Source organism: Chiloscyllium plagiosum, chromosome 35 (genome assembly GCF_004010195.1).
Source record: "Chiloscyllium plagiosum isolate BGI_BamShark_2017 chromosome 35, ASM401019v2, whole genome shotgun sequence".
NCBI lineage: Eukaryota > Metazoa > Chordata > Chondrichthyes > Orectolobiformes > Hemiscylliidae > Chiloscyllium > Chiloscyllium plagiosum.
In genome coordinates this window covers 29,366,953-29,382,413 of record NC_057744.1, presented here as the reverse complement: position 1 = coordinate 29,382,413, position 15,461 = coordinate 29,366,953, and the positions used below count along the sequence as shown (strand labels likewise).

At 41.5% G+C, this 15,461-nt stretch overlaps 1 protein-coding gene across 5 annotated transcripts in view; it reads right to left on the bottom strand.

Annotated features, from left to right (window-relative positions):
- Positions 1-15,461, bottom strand: part of robo3 (roundabout, axon guidance receptor, homolog 3 (Drosophila)) — a 561,002-nt gene that overhangs the window by 302,259 nt on the left and 243,282 nt on the right. Inside the window, exon 1 of one of the 5 annotated variants that reach the window (XM_043676842.1) lies at positions 7,586-8,131. The exons of the other annotated variants lie outside the window; for them this stretch is intronic. Within the exon in view, the coding sequence (XP_043532777.1) occupies positions 7,586-7,646 (61 nt within the window). The 5' untranslated portion in view covers positions 7,647-8,131. Of the gene's footprint in view, positions 1-7,585; positions 8,132-15,461 lie in introns of those variants that run through there. 5 annotated transcript variants of the gene reach the window in all.

Sequence of the window (15,461 nt, the reverse complement as noted above, 5' to 3'; positions counted from 1 at the left end):
AGATGAATTGGCCATGCCAAATTGTCCACCGTGTTAGTTGCATTGGTCAGGGGTAAATATAGATTCGGGGAACGGGTGGGTTACTTTTGGAGGGTCAGCGTGGACTTGTGGCGCTGAAGGGCCTGTTTCCATACTGTAGGGAATCTAATCTCAACATAAATCAACAAAGGGTTGAATGTTTACCACTAGACTGGCACTTTGTGCCATATTTTAATAAATTCACATTTCACCATCTGCCATGCTGGGAATCAAATGGATGATCATCTGTTGAAAGAGATACATTCTAATGTTAGCCCTAATTCTGGAACTTTTATTCCACAAGTAGAGTTGCAGCTCAGCCCAGTTGTGGGTGAGTCCTACTGTTCATTTGCAGATAATTGAATATGTTGGGAGGGACAAAGTGTTGGCCTGTGCAGAGACTGTGCAAAGGTAGGAGTGAGCCATCTCAATGAAAGCTATTGTCACTGCTGAGCATCAAATGCTGCAAATCACAACTGTACAACAAGTTAAAGAATGACGCAGAGCTCCATGTAAATACAAAGCTTGAATACAAAGAAAACAAACATGTAAAAGCTGACTACACCACGTACATTTACTCCCTCGCATCTATATTGCGCAATAATTTTTGCACCAACTCAATTAATTATGAGACAAGTCTTTGGGGATCACATACTAACAAGTCCTACAATCATTACATTCAACTTTGATTTGCATAGAATTAAGTGAGAATTTTACAGTGCATAAATAGGCCATTCAAACCAATATATTGCAGAGGACCTTCAACTCATCCTGTCGACCTAAGGGCTTGCAATCATTTGAGAGTTTTGAGAAGACTTGTAGCTCTGGTTGAGATTCTGGATGTAGGTTTGCTCGCTGAATTGGAATCTTCCAGCTCAGCAATCAAACCTACATCCTTGTAATCATTTCTCCATCACGTACTTATCCAGCTTCCACTTAAACACATCTACGCTACTCTCTTCAACTGCTCCATGTGATTACACATTCTTAACACTCCCTGAGTAAAGAAGCTTCTCCTTCATTTCCAGCCAGTCAATAATATCGACTTGCTGGCCAGCTATCAGGTGCCATTCATCAGCAAGCTGTTGCATTAAGACCGGCTTAGATCAGGTGTAGAATGAAGAGCCGTCAATATTCTCCCACCTAGCACTTTGACACCAGAACTGATGGAAACAAGAGGCATGGTCAAGGTCCCCGTAGGACCAACAATTTGCCTTGATCTCAGCCTCAGAGAACTATCACTACCTGTGTGTTATGTCCTTTCCCCATACTCTCTACCCAACTGACCCAAGTCAAATTGATAACTTGGTTCCACATTGTACGAAATGATAGTCATGATTTGGAGGTGCCGGTGTTAGACGGGGTGGGGAAAAAGAGGTGGACAAAGTTAAAAAGCATACAACACCAGGACTATAACCTGGTGCTGTGCGATTTTTAACAATGAAATGGTACACAGAGATTGGGTTGACAATATCCATGGCCATTTGTTTAGCGGCAGCTGATAAGAAGGGAGACTGTAATTGAATCGAGCAGTTCTACATTTTAACACAGAAGTGGAAATCCAGTATTCCAACTAACTAGGTCACCTCTGTACCGGAGACCTTTAATTTGCTTCCCATTATTTAACCTTGTGTGTGCAGGTCATGATGAAATCATGTCTAGCCTGAAAGGCATTTTATCAGAATGTAAAAAGAACTTTACGTTTTAGCCAGAGTTACGGACCAGACCAGACCCTTTCAAAATATATTAAAAAGGTTGCTTAGACACTAACTTTTTCTTATTTTAAAGGTCAATGTCAGGTGCTGTGCTCCAGATGCAATTCGATTGGTCAAATTACTCGACATTAAACAAAGCACACTTTATTCAAACACAATATTTAAAATACAACAAGAAGAATTTAGAATAACTTCACTCTATTGGAAAACTTAACAGAATAACAAATACAGATAGTGTCCATTACTAATCAACTATTCCAATACAGTAACATCCCATAAAAACACCAATGGAATAAAGGCTGAAAAACAGATTTTGTCTCACGTTCAATCCGTCAGGCCAGTAAGAGAAACCCCAGCTTTTGACTATAATTGAGAGAGGGTGAGAGAAAAAAAAAAAATCACTTCTACTTCAAGACCCCCCAACAGCAACAATTGCTGAAAGTTACTGAAAACTCTGGATTGGAGAGCGTTTGATCACACCCACTCAGGCTGCTTCTATTGTTCTAACCCCAAGGCCTCACAAGTTGTTTATCTTCTCATAGACAGCTCATTACCTGTTCTCTCAATCTCTCTCGAAAAGAAATCAGGGCAAAACATACCTCTTAAAGCCACAGCATCATCATACCAGGTTGATATTTCAAGAGATTACCATACCTACTCAGAAGCTTTTGAAAGTGAAATTACCTAAATACTCCAAAAGATGTCATTTTCATTGCACTGGGAAGTGGAACTAGTTGAAAAGCTCTTTCAAAAAAGGCCAGCAAGGAAATGATGGGCTGAATGATCTGTTTCTATGTGGTATCATTCTATTATTGTATACGAGGGCAGTGAGCAGAATGCCACAGTAGTCCAGCCTGATTGTGATCCAATTAGACCAAGAGGCTCACTTTGACTTTCAGCTGTCATGTTCCGCTTAGGAATGCCAAAGGATTGTGCAGTCTTGCCAGGAAAGTATGCAGGACACATACTGAGTATTGACCCAGTGGCTGCAGTAAAAACTACACTCCCACCACTCTTTCAGATGGAGAGCAATGTCCAGCTACCAAGAGATTGCCTCCAGTTTTCAGCTGACATCTGATGAAAAGCAAATTCAGACTCTGACCCTGACAAGGCACGCAACATCTGCTACAACACAAATGCTATGAATCAATTGTTTGGTTTGTGGAAAGAAGGAGAATTTCCCCCCTTCCAGCTTTCCCCTACAAATATTTCAATAAGTGGCATCATTTCTTTCTGTGATCATCACTTTGCCTTAAAATATTTGCTAACGCATTCTGAAGTTCTGCTGGGTCACTGTTCGAATCTGTGTGGGTGTCACAACACATCGACCATTCCCCAGTGAATGATTTTTTTTGTAAAAAAAAAGCATTTTTATATCGATTGCCAGCACTTTGCTAACTGGCAGCCAGCTCAACAAAATACAAGGACAAAGTAAATGGTCAAGGAGGGCGTATAATGCCTGATGAGACATAAACAACAGGATATCAGTTATCAGTCAGTGGGTGGGTGACTGGTGGGAGGGCTGACGGACGGATCTGTTAAAAAAAAAGAAACGTGCATCTTATCAAGCAGACCCAGCTGTTTTATTTTCAATTATTTGTCGGAGTTTAGTGCCACTCTGATGGAAATGGGTAATGACCATGTGATCTTGTCAACACCAACCTGCAGCCAGTTATCACTGGATTATTGTCTATTGAAACCAAATAAAGGAAGCTGAAACCTGCTATCAACATCCCATGATATTGTACAAAGCACAAAATCAAAAAGTATAGGATCTGTGACCAGCAGTATTATAATGGGGCGCAGTACGCTGGAGGTAGGCGTGCCAATGTAGGATTATCCTAAAGTTAAATTTAGGATGTGAGCATGCTGTGTGCAAGTATGCAAAACCTTATAATTATTGCAGAGCTTGTGTCAAGGTAATATACCATAACTAAGAGACATAACTAAGAATTGTGGATAAATAACAGAATGCTGCAACGAGTGTCGTCTTGCACTTGTTTTTACTTCAAACTGATCAAAATGCTGTGGCAAAATATTGGGTTTTCTGTGAAACATTAACAAGGATCCCACACACATGTGCAGATAGGGCATGTCCTCATGCAGAAAGGTTTTCCCTGGGGTCCTGCCTGATAGCTATTCCTCAATCAACATCACAAACAAAGATTAACTGTTATTCACATTTTGCTGTTTGTGGAAATCTGTGTGCACAACTCAGCTGCCAATTCCTACATCACAACAGTGACAACACTTCAAAACATACTTCATTAAAACCAAGCACTGAGGATGCTGGACACCTCAAACAAAATTGCTGGAGAAACTCAGGCCAATTTGGACATCTGTGGACAAAAAAAAAGCAAAGCTAATATACAGAAGATGGGTCAGAGGACTCAAAATCTGGATGTAGGTTTGCTGTCTGAGCTGGAAGGCTCAGTTCCAGACGTTTCATCACCATACTAAGTTAGATCTCATCGAGTTAGACCCTATCTACCACCCCTGAGAAAAAGAAGAGGAAATAACATCACCACCGGAAATGACATCACTAACCCAAACATATGAATAGAAAGCAGGAATCACGTACATTGCTTCGCCTGAGGCCAACTGAAGATGTTATCTAGTAGGGTGATGAAATGTCTGGAAAGAACCTCCCGTTTCAGTGAGCAAATCTACATCCAGAACCTCAACCTGAGCTACAAATCTTCTCAAAACTCGCTAGGACTCAAAATGTTAACTGTTTTCTCTCTCTCCCCATGGAATGCAACAGTAGTAGCCTCGCCAACTTTAAGGGCATTTGAATGGTCATTGGATAAATATATGGATGAAAATGGAATAGTGTAGGATAGATAGGCTTCAGATTGGTTCCACAGGTTGGTGCAACATTGAGGGCCAAAGGGCTTGTACTGTGCTTCAATGTTCTATGTTCTTCAAAAATGCTGAAGAAGAGCTCATGCCCGAAACGTCGATTTTCCTGCTCCTTGGATGCTGCCTGACCTGCTGTGCTTTTCCAGCAGCACATTTTCAGCTCTTCAAAAATGCTGCCAGACTTACTAATTTTGTGCAACAATTTTTGTTATTTTTTGCCTCAAAACAGACCTTGTCAGCTGTAAACACTTTAGGTAATCTTGAGGTAATGACAGGCACTGCAGAAATACGAACCTTTCCTTTCCACTTTAACAAATGTGGAAAAATGGCATGTTTTTAAATGAGAAAAAGACTCAGATTTACAGAATGTCATTTTGCACCAGAAACGTAAGGAGAAGGAAAAGAGAGAAATCAGCAACAGCTCTAACAGTCCTTGTAAGAATGGGATAAACACCTCAGACAAAAATGAAACAATGAACTGTGGATGCTGGAAATCTCAGACAAAAACAGAAATAAATGCTCCAGGACAGTCTTAGAGGTTCTCAGAGTTCCCCTAAAGTAGATTTGGTTTCTCCTGATCTGCGGTAGCACATGCTCAGATTTCCTTTCTCCCATTTCCAATTCCCTGGCATTATTTCCTGCGACTGAGGATTGGATGTGGAGGATTTGACATTAAAAATCCAGACTGTAAACTGAATGGCCATGGAATGTGCGTCACAAGAGTATTAATGAGGCACAGAGTCTGGTGCATTACAGAGAGCTTAGCAATGACAGTGGGTGTAGCAGAGGGAGTGTTATTGCCAAGGGTCCATTAATGACAAGGAGGTGCGTATGAGAGGGAAGGTTACAACCAGAGCACCTTGTAATGATAGTGGGGTGTAACAGGAGACCGTTATTACCAAGGGGCTGATAATGAAGGTGAGATGTGTAAGACAGTGTGAGAACATGTAGTCCAGTAATGAGGCTGAGGTTGTTATAGAGAATGATGAAAGCTGACAGTCTGACAACAAGGATGGTGCTCCATCAAATCTAGAGTCTGAAAGGGTTAAATTCGGAATGCTGTCTTGGTGAAATAATGAGTTCTCCATAATGCCTGTTCCTGTGTTGAGCATTTTAATTGAAGTGTTAATTGCTGTGTGCTTAATTCACAGCCAGCAATGTTCAGCACTGTTATCATCCTATTCACTTAGTCCCTGGACAAATAAGTAAAAACACAAGAACATGTAAACAAGCAGAGGGGACAAAGGGGCTAAAAAGGAATAATCTACACATACTAATTAACTAACCCTGGCACAACAAAACGCTGCCAAATGATTCGTTGCGAAGGTTGGGGTGAACCAAGCAACGAGGTGGATTGACTCCGCATTAAGTGAGGGGAGGTTCTGAGTTCATGGGCCGAGTCGCCTCAGTTTCGAGCCGTGCAAACGCGACTGATCTGTAACAAATACGAGTTGCTGTAGCAATCTCCAGGTCAAACTCTCGATGGGGAAAAAAGACAGGACTCGGACCTTCTTAGTTCAATACCTTTTATGCACAGCCGGAGCTGGGCGAGAAAGGCGGAACTTGCATGTTTCAAAATGACACCGCCCCATCGCCCCACCGCTGCAGCCTGTAAAATTGTTAAATTTTGAAAAGTGAGCAAATTAATGCCGAGTTACCCCCAGGATTTACAAAGTCTGGGCATTTGAATTTTACATCCTATTTGGTACAGAGAAAAGGCGAGCAGTGCAACTTCAAATAAGGAGCGTGGCTCTCGCAAAAGATAGGATAAAACAAAGTAACTTAAACTCTTAAAAATGCAAAATAAAAGCGCACAAATCAATTAATTGGGAAAAGCTGTCTCCTATCAGAGTCACAAATTTCTTCTGGAAATCTAATGACCCGGTTCATTCCCTGCCTGTTCTTGACAGTTCATGGATTTTGGGATTCCTGTTTAAATGAGGAGGCTGTGATTGTGTTGTTTTGAAACCCAGACTGGGCTGTATGCTTCGCAGTTTGATTCTGGTGTGTGTCCAGCAGCTCCACGTGCTGGTGTTCACACACATCCCTCTCATTCACAGTCTCCACACACACACCACCCCCGACAGCTCTGGTTATGTAAAAAGAAATCATTAGGACATCTGTATACGGGTAGCCTCGCTTAAAAAAAAACTCGTCAATGCATTTGTACTGACCAAAATCCCGGTTCACAAGTGACTCACGATACATTGACATTCTGTCCTCCCCCAGTACTTGGTTCTTCTGCCCCATGGTTCTATTAAACGGGTTTGCACCTAAATTACCTCCAAACATTGTACATCAAAAAGGTTTTTAATGAAACGCAGTTAAATTCCTTTATCACTGTCACGTCCCAGTCCCGTTAGAATCTAATATCACTGCAATTCATAACCCTCTTTGTTTAAATTAGCCGTAAGAGGTCAAGCGGGGGTCGTATTCAGTTTTTTGGAAGAATATAGCGAGGCGTTGGTTAATATTGGACAGATTAAAAGCACAATCTCCCCTGTACATTAGTGTGCGCTAGGAGGAAAGGGGTTAAATCTATACTGATCCTTTCCCCACATAACACGCAGCTTTTGCAAAGTTTATCCCATTGCAAAGGACCGCAGCTGCATTGAAAACAGCCACAATAACCCCCCACATCTGTATTACACATTGATCAACTTTTTCATGTCTCTTAAAACAAATGTTCCAGCCATGTACCAGCCCCCTCACCTCGCCCGCTGAAAGCTAAGCCCACAATCAAAATTCCTTTTTTTTTCTAATTACTGCTATTATTACTTGTTCAGTTCTAATTCTACTTTTTAAGGACGCCCCTGGATTTATCTTTATAGCGCAGAGTTTTTCTTGTCAGTAACGAACGGTTTAAAACAGTGATCAATCCACAGAAAAAGAAGTGATTTTTCTATGGACTGCACCCCCCTCCCCTCTCTACATTGAATCCCACATTTAAAAGCAGGAGTTCCTCGCTGCACGGCTTGTGGGTTTCTTACCCTCAGTCCAGGCGATGAGGAGCGGTAAGAGAAAGTGCAGTGTCCCGGGCAGACTCAGCATTGTAGATTCTCCTCAAACTTCCCGTCCTGGTTCGGTACAGTACCAATATTTTTGCTTTAAAAAAAACTGTAATAAGATTTCCCTTCCAATCCAACAGCGGCAGTGCAAGGAAAGCAGCGAATCCAGGACTCGAACCCTTTGTGACTTGGTGAAATTCAATCGAACTCGGGCTGAAACAGACCACAGTAACCTCTCCAGGTCTCGTCCACACACATAAATTCCCCGTGAAGTCAGAGAGAGCTCCCGACTGCCCTGTCTCAATGTATCCAGGCCGCTTTCTTTTTCATTCATTCATTCATTCATTCTCTCTCGCACACACGGAGTTGTCTCCTGTTAACTTGTTCCAACTTCCCAGCTGATACCGTCACACGCCACAGCCCGCCTCCTTCAACCACCCAGAACTCAGCACCTTCTGTCTCTCACTCTAAAGAAACCCCCTCCCCTCAATGAAACAATTGCCCCTCCCCAAACACTGTCCCTAAGGCCGCTGGGATCAGGCTGTTCAATTAAACTGGGAAGAGAAATCCATGCTGATTCAGAGACCAGGCTTAATCTTGTGAACAGTAAGGTTAAAGGGAATTGTAGGCGACGGGTCACATTTAAATCAAAACTTATGCCGCAAGTGTCAGAACTAGGTCACTGGTCTCCACAAAGTGAAGACAAAAATAGACCCTCCCTGTGTGATAAGGACCAGAGAGTTTACATGTTCCATGCACATAACATGCTCGCTGTTTTAATAGATCAGTCCCTATTGGTGCTCAGAGCCAGCGGCCCCTGCTGGAACCTGACTGTATGTGGCTATCCACTGAGTATAGCACTGTACAGATACTGCGGTTACACTACAGCTGCTGTTGTTACTATACAGATGTTGAGGCTCCTCTTGCTTCAGAGTCCCACAGCAGCTGCCACTCACTTGCTGGGTTACACCTGACCAAATCCACCTGATGAGATACCCGACAGTGACTGCTGCCCAGAAACTAACCCTCATCAGACAGCACCATCTGCAGGAGGAGTAAAGAGGCAACCAGAAAAACGTGTGGCTGTTTTCAGTCCATATCAGATCAAACCGGGAAGCGAAAACTGCACTCTAATTATAATACCGGATGTAACTAATGTGTTATTTATAGATTAACAACTATCGAAACGCTCAGTGACGTAACATTGTCATAGACTGTAATATAACATTATGATGCAAAATTGTCACACCGTGATACACTGACATAACATTGTAACAGACTGTGATCCAACACTGTCACAGTCCGTGATACAGCATTCAGTGATATAATGTTGTCAAGACTGAGCTACAACACTCAATGATATAACACTGTCACACACTGATGCAAAACAGTGACACAACACTCAGACTTTGATATAACATTCAGTGATAGAACACTGTCACAGCTGGTGTCATGTACTTTAAGAGAAAAAATCCAGTCAATACGGTTATGTTAAATGGAAATTAACTTTTGTATGTTCTGTCCACCAAAGAAGCGATTAGGACAGGCTACCAAATGCTTGATGAAGGAGATAGATGGTAAGAATGGATATCCCTCTTTCATCTAACTCCCACATCTGCGCACAAGGTGTGGTCTGTAGATTCCACTGTCATTCCCTCAGTGCCAAGCTGCTGAATGTAGAAAGCTGCTCTTCCACTAGAATAACTACTTACCAGTTATTTAGCACTCTGCCTCCATTAGCACCTGCCCCTCCTCTACTTTGTTTTGGTTTGTAATTTTACTGGAGTTAGGCAGTGCCAGGAAGGTCAACAATGTTGCCCATTCCTAAATGGCAATGAACTGAATGACATGCCAGCCCATTTCAAAGAGTTACCCACATTGTGTTGGACTGGAGTCACATATCAGCCAGATCAGATGGACAACAGATTTCCTTCCTCAAAGAGCACTCTTGAATCAGATGAGTTTTTATGATTAAAAAAAGATGCTTTTAATTTGTTTGAATTAATCAAATTTAAAGTCTGTGATGGGATTTGAAACTTTGTCCCCAGAATATCCATCTATGCTTTAGGATTGTTAGTCTTGTAACATCAGCACAACGCCAGTGTCTCCCAACAAACTTTGTACATCAGCTTTCTTTATATTCCACAACAAAATATGCAAACTATTACAATAGTGTTTGGATTAAAACATGCCTAATTATTATGTCATTCAACCAATTACTTTTTTCCCCCCTGCATTAGTGCAGATTAATGCCAAGAGGAATATTGTGATGGAATAATGTTTCATTAATAGATTAAAAAGCTGGAGAGGGCTATGAAATGAAATAAATGTTTCAACAAAACATTTCTGAGTATAATTAAAAATTGCCTTCTAATTGTCCTTGAAAATTTATCTTGATGTAATTTAAGGAATTTGTTTCATATTATGGCTGATTTAATTAAGATTGTGAAATTAAAATCAATTAATGTTGAATCCTAAAATGTGATTAAAGTCCACTATTAACCATAACCATGCTGTCCAAGATTATTCGAGATTCTTACTAACATACCATTCAAGCTTTCACTTACTGATTTAATTTCTATACTGCATTATGTGCTCTTCAGCGGAGGCCAAAGTGGATATAATAATTTTCATTAGGAATCCCGACCATGCCCCTCCATACACAAGGACAGTATTGGGACATCACTCATTGTCCTTTACATCATTATGTTTTCAAACTACTTTTCAGATTTACCAGCTTTAATCATAATAGATTATTCATAATACAATAATTTGTAGCGGGTCAGTGTTGGCTCAATTGGTAACACCATTTACTTTTGAGACAGAAGGTTGGGGCTTCAGTCTTCACTCCAATGTCTTGTGTGAATAACCTAGGCTGGCACTCATGCATCTCTGAAGGAGTGCTGTGCCCTGGAGCTGCTGTCTTTTAATTCTTACGTTCTCCCCATGCCTCATGCCCCATCTGCTCTATCACATTGGCATTAAAGATCTCATGTGCTATTTTGGAAATGTTGGCCAATAATCTGACTCCAACACAGATTATCTTGTAATTTAATTACCAGCTGTCTGTGGGCCCTTTACTGGGTGCATGTTGGCTGTTGTGTTTCCTTCAGAAAATCAGTGACTATAAATACACCGCAGGTACATGATAAAAATTCCTTGGACTTGCAAGTAAATCATCGATCGCAAAGCAGTTGGAGGACACCTAAGGCTGCAATAGTTAATGTCTAAACACACATCCTTTTTATAAACTACATATTCATTTCTTTAATGATTTCTAGGTTTACATCTTAAATAAATTAGTCATTGGCTTAATCAAAATAGCAATGGATTTGAAGCTTTCACGAGCTTTAGAAGAGTTATTTTATGTTTCATACCAAGTATTTCTTAACACTGAAATGGAGGTGAGGTTTGGTTGGGAGGGGTGGAAGGAGGATGGGAGAGTGAGGAATTTGAAAGCATTATGCAACTTGTGGGCACTTTTGTCCTGTCATTTTCCTTTGCAATTCTACTCTCTGTGCTGCTACATGCTGGGAAGAATCCCATGATCATGGGAACATCCTCCAGTCCCTCGTCCTACATGTGCATGGACAGTTATGTGCACAGGCAAGTCAACCATGCTACAGGCACTTAACACTGTTGCATTTATGAAGCCACATTTTCTGTAGGAAGTGCACTCAAAGAAACAGATGTTTGCAGCCAAAACAAATGGAGACGTGGGAAGAGTGGACAAATACTTGATTAGAAGACGGATCTTAACAAAAGAGGATTGGAAGGGAGTTTTAGGGAGTGGGATCTAAGCAGCTGAATCCAAACCAACACACCATATACTTTACAACATGGATTAGGAATCCTTGGTCTAATTTTAACATCCTCATCACCACCTTCACTGGGATCAAGGAGCCCTACGTTGAGTAGGAATTAAACCTTTGTGATCTCTAAGTCCGCCGTGGCCAGTACAGATACTGATGAAGATATTGAGGAAACATGATTTCAATCAGACAACAGCTTCAAGCTTCCACTGTCTGGCACTTCCACTGTTCATTCAGTACTGTAATATGACACCATTGTCATAAAAAACACCCGTTCTATTCCGTTTCTCTCACCTTCTCCCTCATAAAGATGTTTTTCAACAAATGTTTCTCATTTTCTTTGCTCTGCTCCCGCAAGATTGTTATTCTTCATATAACAGCCTCTGATAGCACAGGGTGATCATAAAGAAGACTGAAACGGTCCTTGTCCAATGCTCATTCCAATGCTCATAGATATAGGATATGGACTCATGATGAGGCACAATCACACAAGTATCACTGATAGTACTGAGCAATTGGATACAACAGAGCCACACTCTCTGCATTTCTCAAAAATCCATTCAAGATGCATCATCAAGGTCAATGTCACTCATTCGGAGTGAGACTCATTGTTTTAATTTATAAAGGCATTTTAATGTTTCAATACAAATAAACGAAGAAGAATATTTAAGAACAAATGTCATGTGACTCAGTGATAGCATGTTCTTACCTAATTTAGAAGGGTATATATTCAAACTTCTCTTGGCTGTTAGTGCAGCCCACTGCTGAAGTATCAGAAATGCTGTCATGTTAGAGGAAATTCCAACAAAGGTCCTACCTGCATTACCAGCTGGATATAAAAGATCCCATGGCACCATGTGGAAGAACAACAGAGTTCTCCACAGTCTCCTGGCCAAATACATATCCCTTACCAACAACGCAAGGACAGATTATCTGTTTATTTTCTCGGTATTGTTTGTGAGACCTGGATGTAAGTAAGTTGAATACTGTATTTTCCATATTGCAATAGGGACCCCACTTCACAAAGTGCTTCATTGCTATGAGATGTCCTGAGGACAGAAATGTGTCAGACTAATGCCTGTAAATTCTCACACTCAACAAAAGTGACTGTTTAGAACACCAGGCATATAATTTGATTCACCATTGATGTGAACTAGCTTATTACTGGAAAAAATCACAGCCTTAAGAGAAGAGATCCTTATAGGAGGGTATTCAATCAAACAGTGGAGTTTAGATAATTGTATACATGCTCTCTGTTAGTGCGTTAATGTGTCAAAATATCTGAAAATGTCTCTCATAATAAATTATTTATGCCACTCCGTCAGAGGAAGAAAATGTCATGCTCATTTGTTTCTGAGGAAATGATGGTGGGTATTGGAGGGGAGCCAGATTAACAGTGATGTGAGACAAAGCAGAACAATAGTGTTTGATATACTGAGGATGCTTTTGATCAGAAGGAACTGACTGGGATTTTATTTTTGGGTCTCACACTGTGTATACACACAGGAGGTTGGTGAAGACAAAGAGTGAAAATGGGTTTTAAATGGGTGTAGTGTTAATAAGACCAGAAACTCTGGACTTAACACACAATGGTGCCTGTCTGCATATATCTATTCCCCATTAAAACAGCAATTCAAATCAGCATGGAGTTCATTGTTTACTTTTGCTCAGACTTTGCCGTTGCAATGGAAGTAAAGCTGTCAGCTTACATAAGCGTCACTCGGTGGGAAGGCCAGAAACTTCTGGCATCCAAAAATACACAGTTAAACCTGGTATTCCAAACTTTCCTGTCAGCTACAGGAAAGATGTTGTGAAACTTGAAAAGGTACAGAAAAGATTTGCAAGAATGTTGCCAGGGTTGGAGGATTTGAGCTGTAGAGAGAGGCTGAATAGGCTGGGGCTAATTTTCCTGGAGAGTTTAAAGCTGGGGGCAACCCTATAGAGGTTTGTAAAATCATGAACGGCATGGATAGGGTGAAAAGCCAAGGTTGTTTCCACAGAGTAGGGAGTCCAAAACTAGAGGGCATAGGTTTAAGGTGAGAGGAGAAGGATTTTGAAAGGATCTAAGAGGCAACGTTTTCACACAGAAGGTGGTGTGTGTATGGAACGAGCTATCAGAGGGAGTAGTGGAGACTGGTAGAGTTACAACATTTAAAAGGCATCTGGATGGGTCTATGAATAGAAAGGTTTTTGAGGGATATGGGCCAAATGCTGGCAACTGGGACTAGATTAGTTTAGGATATCTGGTAGGCATGGATGAGGTGGACCTAAGGGTCTGTTTCCATGCTGTACATCTCTATGACTCGATGTTCCCCATTCCTCAACAGGGTACACTGTAGAAGTCTACACAGAAAGACAGTCATCAAAAATGACTGAATTTATGTTAACTTACACATTTTATACCCCATCAAAAACATTATGCCTTCCTGAAAGAGATGTAGTTGTACTACTAATAGTGTATTAAGTCATTATTATTGTTGGACAACATTACTGACCATGAAAAAAAGATACTTGTGGAATGTCGGATTTCTCCTGGTCAGAATAAAAATGTTTGGTTTTCCAAATGAGATTAGTCCTTCTTTCTCTTGTACATAAGTTGTGCTTTCAGAGCCAGTAAGTATTGTAACATTCAGGGAACAGATAGTTCCAAGGAATTATTACATTTGTCCATTGCAAAATATTAGTTGCAATCAATCTTGCATAGGAATAAAGGTGGGGCCTGTTGCAAAGTTTTCATGAAGTTATTCAGAAATACTCTGAACAGCTCTGGAGTCAGTTAGTTGAAATCAAAAGCCAAAGAGAAGAAAAAATAAAAAAGAACAAAAAACAGAAGTTGCTGGAAAAGCTCAGCAGGTCTGGCAGCAGCTGTGAATGGGGTGATGTGGTGGCTCAGTGGTTAGCACTGTTGCCTTAAAGAACCAGGGACCTGGGTTCGATTCCACCCTACTGGAGTCTGTACATTTTCCTCATGTCTCTATGGCTTCCCACTGGGTGCTCCGGTTTCCTCCCCCAGTCAAAAGATGTGCTAGTTAGATGGATTGGCCATGCTAAATTGCCACATAGTGTGCAGGTAAGATGGGTTAGCCATGGGAAATGTAGGGGGATGGGTCTGAGTGGGATGCTGTTCAGTATGGGCTTGTTGGGCCAAATGGCCTGTATCCACACTGTAGGGATTCTATGAAAAGAAATCAAAGTTAACGTTTTGGGTCTGAAGCAGAATAGAACTATTTAGCTGGACTGCTGAAAAGGCAACTGAACTACACTGGGCCTCTGTAGTTGGAGCTCAGAGAGGAGACCGGGAAGTTTGATTGCTCTGCAGTCAGAACTCAGGGAGATGTTCTATCAGTCAGTGGGCAGGGAAGTGTTAGAGTTAAGGCTCAGATGGAATGGCTTTTGCCCGAAATGTCGATTTCAAAGCTCCTTGGATGCTGCCTGAACTGCTGTGCCTTTCCAGCACCACTAATCCAGAATCTGGTTTCCAGCATCTGCAGTCATTGTTTTTACCTGCTCAGATGGAATAGTTCAGTGGAACAGAGTCTGGGAGCTGAAAACCCAAAAGAAGTGATTGGTGCAACTGGACAAGATTAGAAAGCAAGGAAATAAAAAATCCACCAGTAGCATCAGCTTGGTGAAGCTCGATGTTTGTTAAATGCTGGAGTTGTGCCTGTGAGTAAGTGTTGCGGTGCAGAACCCAGGGGGTCACAGTCACAAGGAAATAAGGTAAATAAAGAGCACCGGAAAAGGCCTTTCAGCCCACCAAGCTTTCGCCGATTCCTAATCCTTATTTAGACCCACTACTTATTTCCCATGCGTGATTTCTATCCCCCTGTTCAGCTCCTGTTCATGTGTCCATCAAGAAATGCCTTAAACGTTGTTAATGGGCCTGTTTCCACAACCTCCTCTGGCAGTGCATTTCAGGCACCAACGCCATCTGTGTGAGAAACATTCCCCGCACTTGATTCCTAAACCCTCTCCTCTCACCTTGAATCTGTGCCCACTTTTGTGGGCGGCACGGTGGCACAGTGGGCGGCACGGTGGCACAGTGG